A 9,290-nucleotide genomic window follows, 5' to 3' on the forward strand; every position below is an offset into this window, starting at 1 on the left:
AAATGATCACGGAGATGAAGCAAATCTTGGTCTATCCATCAGTCCCTTCATGGATCATTCTTCTCTTCAACTGGCAAAACTCCAAGAATAGTTTATCACCCACATGTGGGTCCCCTGTGTAACTCCTATGATGCTGCTGGTTTGCTACTTGGGCAGTGGATAGAAGCAGAAGAGGATGATGACACTGAAAGTTGTTATGATGAACAAGATGGCGCCGCATTACATACAGATGAAGAAATAGAAGATAACCTAAGTCCTAGTAAGAATATAGGGAAACCATGATTTCTTTAATGTTCTTAAGGTTCATTTAATGTGGAGTTGGATCTTTTATATCTAAAGGTAGAGATTCAGTGGTCATACCTTGAGTAAAGTAACTACTCAAAACACCAACAGGCTAATGCCATCATGCAAACGTTCTTAGTTAAAGCAGCATCTTTGCCTGTGCGTGGATGATGAAAAGCAGTCGGCGCCTCTGAATGTATATGAGGCAGGAGAGTCCTAATGGCTAGTCTTCACCTCACCTCTCCTCATACCACCCTCTCTCTCCTACCCACCAGATAACTGCAGAGCACAACTTCTGAAGCAGTAGCCTGATAATCTGCCCTTCACCTAGACTTAGGCAAAAGGTCAAAATAAGTGGGAAGGAGGAAAATATACACTGACTCTAAGAGGAGAACCAAGTTTTGTGGCATTATGAATTTGAATTACCCAATTGTAAGGACACTTTTCTAGATAAGTCAGTAAGTGTTAGGGAAAGAAAAACTTTTGTGACCTTTGTAAGTGTAAATTGAATCAGTTATTTACTCTTTTAAATAGAATTTAAATTACATCTATATTTTTGTTTGTTTGTTTGTTTTCCAAGCTTGCTGTAAATCAGAACAGAGAACTTGCCAAAAACCTACCCCTTTCCTACCGGGCTGTATTCAGGATTAGCAGAGTGAAGAGTAATCTTAGGTGACTGCCATCAGAGTGTCAATCTAGGAAAGTTGGCTGGCTTCTAAAAATTTATATCAACTAGACTGTTTATTTATATCCACTAGACTGTTGACAATTGTGATAAATTCAATACACTAAAAATATTTGCTTGTTTCTAACTGTGCACTATTAATCATTTGACATTTCAATACTATCCTCTCCTCTCTTCCACTCGCAGCATTTCACCCTAATCCCATTATCTGCTTTATTTTTACCCTTAATAGTGAACACCATCTAGCATACTTACCTTTCATTTTTGTATTTGATTGCCTAGGTCTTTCCCACTAGAACGTGAGCTCAACACTGCAGGAATTATTTTTATCTTACTGTTTACTGCTATAACCCCAGGGCTCAGAAACGTGCTTGGGATATATGAGGCACTCAGGTATTTGTTGAATGAATGAATAAATAAATGAATCATATTACAATGATTAGAATATATTTGTTTTACATTTCGCAGCACCACAAAGGAGGAAAAACAGACGGCGAATATTTTGTCAGCTAACGCATCACCTCACCGAAAACCACAAGATATGGAAGATCATAGAAGAAAAAGAAAAATGTAAAACTGATGGGAATAAACTGCAGGTGGAAAATTCTTCCTTACCTCAGGAGGATGAGATTCAGGTCATTGAAGAAGCCGATGAAGAGGAAGAGAGACAATGGGAAGAGAGGACAGGATGGGCTGGGGAAGCCCCAGGGTGGTGCTCAGCGTCAGAAACCCTGACCTGGGGTTCACCGCCTAACGTTCAGCTGACCAGTCCTATGTGGCAGGGCCTTAATGCTGGAAGAGGATCCTCGCTGTGCTGGCCTTTGCCCTCCTACTGTGCACTTCCACCACATGGACTCGAAGATTATTTGTAGAGCTCGACTTCAGTTGACTCACGTTGAAAAGCCCTCACTGCCATCACTGGTGTATGCATATTTTGTCACGATACCCCTTTCCTGGGTAGTAAGTTTTCAGGAGGGGTAGCCACAGCTGAAAGCTCAAGTGACTGACTTCCATGTCCAGAGTGGCCAGAACTTTTTGTTGTTATGAAATAGATTTCTATTGTATATTTCCAAATGTGTCTTTTGTCTTTGAATGTCTTTGGGGGAGGAAAAATAAAGTCTGTGCCTATCTCAAAAGGAATCCAGCGTTGCCTTTCTGAGGGATCTTTTCAATGCAGTACACTGTTGAGTGCTGTCCTCCTAGGCAGGTTTATCTATGAAGGACTGAGTGACCTGCTTAACAAAATCCAGGTGCATCAGTTTCTGATGCTTTTTACTGTTGTGTATTATCTACTATGTTGTGTTTGATTTCTTTTCAGAGTATTCAGGTTTGTAATGATTATCAGAAGTCTGAATTCCAGCCTTACTGACTTTGTATTTTATGGTTGAATTTTAAACTATTTGGGTTTAATGATGAAGGGTTTCATTCTTTAGTCAAAACTTCTTATTTTTACTCTTGCTCAGGATTAATATTTTTAACCTTAGTTTAATACCAACACAGCATAGATTTGTCAGAAGAAAAAATTTTATCCAAATATTGATGTTGACTTCTTAAGAAATGAACATTATTTTCTCTCTTCCTAGATAGATTTGGGATTCATTAAAACCAAAGGAAAGGAGATATCTGTCTTTTGCCTTAACACAAAATCAAATAAAACTAATCCTATTAAGATAAAGAACAAAAAAAAATAATGTGAGCTCTAAAGGATACATACATTGAATAAATAATTGGAATGTGTGCTTATCTTTAGATCCTTATCTTAGTTCTCATAGGTAAAGTTACAGTAAAACTGATGTTCATCAATCTATTAATTACCTTCTGTCTCAAGCTGCATGACAGAAATGACCTATGACTACTTTTAGGGCCCGTCTGCAAATCTAATTTCTAAGGCCAAGTAAATAGTGAGAATACTTAATAAATTTTACATAACAAATCTAAATATTTTAGTAAATCATTTCACCCAAAAGCACCTTACTAAATAAACACATCAAGGTAATGCAAAGAAAGTTGATCATATTTACAATGTCTTTAGGGTTCAGATATGTAACCTACTTACAAAAAATATTTGAACTATAAAGAACAGCTAAAATTGAAAATGGTAGACTGATATTTTCCATTATTGTTGAAATATATTATTTATTATATCTTATATTTTGGATTTGTGCAGCTTTTGTAGACAGTGAAATACATTTTCAAAGTTACTCCATTAAAGTATGATGTCAGCAGGTACTTTACTTGTCAGCAATTTCTTACCTACCTAGAGTATTTGGCTCATCTGAAACATATCAATGAAAGATCTATTCAAGTATTAGAAGTTTTGATCCTGTATAGCTTCATAATGTTTAATGAATCACCAAGTTTTATTTATTAGGCAATGTTAAATGCTGATTTCCTTCCTGCTGCTTTTGCTACTATTGCCACATCATTTGTAAACTGGTCCCACATTACTAATACAATTTTAACTAATTTATTTAGTTTGCACTAGTAATGTGTACATCCTGTGCTTCTATTTCTCTAGGTCACAATTTGCATCTTGTATAAGTACTCAGCTATTGCTTTCTCTCCTGCAAAATACAAACAGGTGTAGGTATATAAATTCACATATGTATGTGTATGCATCAAATTTCCATACTTTTATTTAAGTTTTGTATTGGGGTTATTTTGTGTATATTTCCTCAAAAGGAGCATGCTTTAATTCCATTAAAGATACTATTACTGAGAACTCATTTTAAAATAACCCTTCAATTATTTAAGCTTTACCAAATAATTGACATCCAGTAAAATATCCCAAACACTCAAGTATCCTTGCTGAAACTTAAATTCATAAATTGTAAGAAAGGAGCATGAGGACACATTAAGTATATATAAATGCTATTAGATGGAATTTTATGCACACTGCTGTAAACCATACTGCAGATTCTGTTTTTGGTTATTACTGAGTAGTATTTTATGATAATTTTTGTCATGAATTTGCTGTTTTAAGTCATTACCCTTAAATATATTGTAGGACTAAAAGATTACTTCTGCCATTGGTTAGCCAGAAATTTACCCTCTTTCTAGATTGCATCCATTCATAGATGCATCATCTTATACAAACTTCACACAAACAAATGGACAGTGCTCACTCTGGTTTCTTTAGTTTCTAGACTAATCTAATTGGCTCTAGAGGGTGTATGAGAGAACAATTGGCATGTAGAGCAAGGATGAACAGCTTTTTAGAGGCAGGTGACTTTTATGCTGAGAACTGAAGGATTATGAAGTACCTCAGAGATGACTGTCTGGTGAGGGAGAAGATCAGTATGTGTAGAGAACAGGGGAAGAGATAGATGCCACAGTCTCCACAGTGAAGGAGCCAAATAATATTAACAGTGACTGGAACAGAGAACAGGAGGAAGTGGTAGAGAATGGTGGTGAATGAAGGACTTATAAAGCATCACATGGGCCTCCCTAGTGGTGCAGGTGGTTGAGCACAGCCCTGTGAAGCTGTCTGCAGCCTCTGCAGTGCAGGTTCTATCCCTGGCCAGGGAGCTACCCACATGGAGCAGCAGATCTCTCCTGTCTCGCCCGCTGCTCCCCTCAGCAGTGTATTTCAGTCAGTCTGCCTGTTCTGCTCCCTGCTCTGTCTCTTGTGAATCCTCTCACCCTGCCATATATCTGGCCTCTACCCCAGTTCTTGTATGCATGAATAAATAAATCTTTACAAGAAAGCATCACATGCCACTTAAATTTTTATTCCTAAAGGAAATGGGGAACAATTGAAAGAATTTTAATCCAGAAGTGATGTTCAGATTTTATGATGATCATACAAATAACATACTATGGTGCTCACTTTAGGTAGCACAAATTGGAATGATGCAGAGAGGTAAGTATGTCCCCTGCATAATGAGGACAGGCAAATTCATAAAGCATTCTATCTCTTCTGGATGGAAATGGAGATTATGCTAAGCAAAATAGATCAAAATGAGAAAGACAAATACTGGATGATTTTACTCATGTGGCAAGAAAGAAATATAAGCAAAGAACATAAACAGACAAAAATAATCCATAACAAATCCTTGAACTCTGACTGCAGAACTAAGGCTGCCAGAAAGGGAGGGAATGTCAGTGGACTATGGTAGAGGATTACTGGTGCCTTGATGGTGGGTGTGGTGTGATAATGTGTTGCAGAGGTGTGACCCCGTGCTGTAAAACATACACAGTACTGTAAACCAATAGTATCTCAACAATTTTTAAAAAGTAGTATGTTAAATGGAAGATTAGGCATAGTAAGACCTCAGTGCAAATAGTTAATGACATACTCACTGGTAGGTCTGTTTCACTATCTTATGTCACCGTGATATCACCATGTGACCCATCTGACTTTTCTAAGATTTTCTAAATGCTTTCTAAAATTTTCAAGCAAATACAGGTATCTGATAACCCATATGTTGGAGTGTGGGTGCATTCATACATGAGAAGCAAATGCAGTCGGTGTCAAACAATGATTTAATGTTTTATGGGATAGACATGTTAACAGAACAATCCATTTCTGACTGTCTCCTGCAGGCAGAGAAAGAGAATTCAGATGCCTCCATGCCCCAGCACAGGCAGAGCAGGTCCCCTGGAGGCCCCCCCTGCAGTGGGGAGCCAGTCTGTCCATCAGCAGCTGCCTCCTTGCACCACCAATGACCTGCATGGAAGAGTCAATAAAGCCCAAGCACAGTTACCTGTTTAGGAAGCTCTTTTGCCAACGAAATCCCCCGGTGAGTGCTGCACAGACCTGATTTTACAAGGCTCAGAAGGAAACCAGAAGGCCCTAGGAGCCGCCACTAGCTGGTGGGTGAGTGATTCTCCAACTTGGAATTTCAGTTTTAAAAGGGGCCTGATCCAGGGGGACTTGCTACCGTGGATGTCAGTCAATGACAATGCCACTCAGATGGAAGAGGTCCTGCATTCTCTACGCCATCCCTGTGCCCAGGGGTCAACAGCAGGGCTCTCCCAGCAAGGGAGCGGGGTGGCCCTCACATGACAGAGCCTAAGATGGGGAAGCAAGGCCCCAGGTTCCCCACCTCTGGCCCTGTGGCCTTTGGAGGCTCTGCCCACACAGCCCCACATCCCTCCCGGGGCCCTGCACCTGCTCAGCTCTCCCCAAACCCTCCACGCCCCCCCCTTCACCCGCTTTGCTCCCCTCCAGGTGCTTCACCAGCTCCGTTGCTCCCCTGGCCCTTCACCTGCTCTGCTCCAGGGACATCTGTGTTCCAGGGCCATCGGTGCTGCCCAGACTTCTGTGCTGCAGTCCTGTGCGTCTCATGCTGGGCCTCTGACTGGGCCCAGCCCCTGAGCCCTCTCCAGAGCCTTGCCCCTCCCCTGGTATGCTCCTGTTCACCATGGCCACTGGGCGGCTGAGCTTTGGGGTGGAGGGGAGGGAGTTTCTGCTGGGTGTGGCAGTAGATGTTCTTTGTCTTGTTGTGGGGTCCGAATGGTGGGCAGCAGCAGCAAAATCTCCAGATGGAATTTAGGATCCTCCTGGCTCTGGCCCTCCCACCTTGTCTGCCTTTTTTTTTTTCCTGGCTGGTTCCTCCTAATGGGGCCAGTGCATTGTTATGGTGCTGGAGGTGCCAGCTACCTCTTGGGGGAGGTCTTAGGGTGGTGCTGGAGGGCTGGGGGGCTGGACTGATGGTGTTGGTCCTGATTCCTCCTCCGCCTCTGGCTGGGGGCCTGGCATGGAGGTGACGCTGTACTCCCAGGCGTCCTCCAGACTGGGGCCTAGCGAGGAGGGTCTGCTGTTCTCCAGGGCGCCCTCCAGCAGGGGGCCTGGCACTGGAGTGCTGCTCTGCCGCGGGGGGTCGTCCAGCAGGGGACCTGGCACGCAGGTGGTGCTGTTTCCCTGGGAATCCTCTGGCAGGAGGCCTGGCCCGAAGGTGGTGGTGTGCTCCTGGGCGAAACCCGGTGATGCCTTTGCTTACTCCCCGAAGACTCAGGCTGCCGGGGACACTCTCCTCCGCACCCCGGTCACCACGGGGCACATCGTGAGGGAAGGGCTCGCAGATGGCACCGCGCCCGGCCGCGCCCCCTCAGGGGCCTCCTCTTCCTCGTTCCTGGAGCGGAGGATCAGGGGTGTCCCCAGGACAGCGTCGTCTATTCTCCATTCAGTGACCCCGCAAATGTCCTCCGTCTGGTACCCACGGCGTCCCGGGGTTCTCATTGTGGCCGGGTCCCGGAGGCGGAGGGACGGCTCCCCGGAGGGCAGGAGGCCCTCCCTGGCTCACGTCCCCCCAGCGGTGCTGCCGGAGGCTCTCGGGGGGCCGCGTCTCCGGGGCTCCAGCGCCAGCGTTTTGTCCAGCAGGTCCCGGCCCTGGACCGAGAGGTAGACGGGCCGGACAGGAACCCGCCCGGGACGCGCTCCCTGAGCTCCCCGACGCGGGTGCCCCTCAGGGGCAGTGTCCCGGCGACCACTGGATAAGGGGGCGACGCCCGGGCTCCCCACGTCCACCTGGGGCCAAGGTTCCGCGCGTGGGGGAAGAGCTCGGGCCCCGCGCTCCGCGCGGCCGGCCGCAGCAGCTGCCCAGGCGTCGCTGAAGCCCGGGACGCGGAGCCCGACGTCCGCCCGCTTTATGTGCCGCGCTGGACCCCGCAGAATGTCCTCGGGCTTCACATCCCGGTGGGCGATGCCTTTGGCAGGGCCGGGAGGATCTGCCTGAGTATCTGGCGGGCCTCGCTCTCGGGGAGGCGCCCCCGCTGGCTCAGGGAGGCCCGCAGGTCGCCCCTCCGCGCACTCCTTGGCGAGCTGCAGCTCCTCCCCGTGGGTGTCCAGGCCCTGCAAGAGCTCGACGCTGTCCAGGCACCCGCCTCACGGGCCGAGGTCGTGCAGCTCGGCCTTGCGGATGGCTTCGATCGCCACCTGCGTGGCCCTGAGCGCTGCAGCGCCAGCCCCACCTGGGCGTGGGCGCCCTCCCGCAGCGTTGCGAGCGCCAGGTAGGTTTTTACTTTACAATCCCGGGGGGTGAGGCGCTAAAGCAGAGCGAGTGTGGACTGGGACTGTGCTGACCACACTCACAGCCCTGACGATGCTCACAGCCCTTGCTACCTTGCTGACAACTACCTCTCCTGCGGTATTAACAAATGTACTATTAATCTAAGATTAATAGTACTCCAAAAGTACTCACTAAGCTCACTAACTACTAACAGTGCTAACTTAACTCTACCAGCAATACTGACTTCACTACTTTACAAGCAATACTAATACGAACTACACAAAGAATGAATGAAAACACACCAACAAAAATATTACAAATGAGCTAAAAATGTAAAAACATGACAAAAACAAACCAATTACAAATTAACCACTAAATTTAAGAATAAAACATGGAGCAACCACAAAGACAAATAGAACAAACAACAGGAGAACAAACAATTAGAAGCTAAAAACTAAAACAAAAAAACAGACAAACAACAAAGGGGAAAAAAGAACAAACAACGAAATCACAACAGAAGGGAAAATGGGGGAGTGCACACAAAAAAGAAAAATCAAAAAACTAAAAACTGAAATAAAAAAAATTAAAATAAAGAAAAAACAAAAAGCAAAAAATAAGCATATAATAAAACAATAAAGGAAAATAAAAAACAAAGAAATAAAAAGAAAAATATATAAGCAAATAAAAAAATAAAGGAAAATAAGAAAAAAACAAAAATAAAAATAAGATAACTAAAATAAATAGCTAAAACAAATAACTAAATAAGAAAAAAAATAAATAAACCAAAAGAAAACCAAATACACCGAAACACGCTCCTCTCCCTCTCTCCCTCCGCACACCCCCCACCCCCCCCACCCCCCGTCGAAGTCCAAAGGTCACTATTCCAAAGCTTCCTGGCTCCTAAGGACACAGCTGCAGTCAGGGCAGCCCTGCCAGTGCCATCAAGTGGCTCTTTATGAAGTCAGAGTCAGAGGCCACAGCCATTGGCAGAGGGAGACCCTAGTGGTTTTTCAGCCTTAAAGAAAAAGCTACTGCCAAGAGATGTGTTTATAGGATTTACTAGAGTTTGAAAATACCTAGGATAGACTGTAAAGCAACAGGAAAGAGAATGGACTCAATAGTTAAGAGTTAGAATCAATTTGTACTGGAGAATAATTGGGTATGGTGGTGAGAAAGAAGTGATGGTGACTTTCAGATTTTTGACTTATACTGGCAGTATCATTCACTGAGATAGACTGTTGCAGAGAAGTAGATTTTGTATGTGGATGGAGAGTGAGGGGTGTATATATATCTCACCTTAAATACTATTGCTCCTCTCTCTGAAGGACCCTGACTAATAAAAAAAGCACCAAATACAAGGAACAATCGTG

At 44.5% G+C, this 9,290-nt stretch overlaps 1 protein-coding gene across 1 annotated transcript; it reads right to left on the bottom strand.

The window, feature by feature from the left end:
• Nucleotides 1-5,396: 5,396 nt before the first annotated feature.
• Nucleotides 5,397-7,151, bottom strand: LOC129144771 (uncharacterized). Its single transcript, XM_054688298.1, has 3 exons — nt 7,133-7,151; nt 6,178-7,019; nt 5,397-5,636 (listed from the first exon to the last, which is right to left on the bottom strand). The coding sequence occupies exons 1-3, from the start codon at nt 7,149-7,151 to the stop codon at nt 5,412-5,414; spliced, it is 1,086 nt and encodes a 361-aa protein (XP_054544273.1). The 3' UTR covers nt 5,397-5,411.
• Between the last annotated feature and the right edge of the window lie 2,139 nt (nt 7,152-9,290).

This window comes from Talpa occidentalis, unplaced genomic scaffold (assembly GCF_014898055.3).
Source record: "Talpa occidentalis isolate TD23 unplaced genomic scaffold, MPIMG_talOcc4v2.1 talOcc4.6, whole genome shotgun sequence".
Classification (NCBI taxonomy): Eukaryota; Metazoa; Chordata; class Mammalia; order Eulipotyphla; family Talpidae; genus Talpa; species Talpa occidentalis.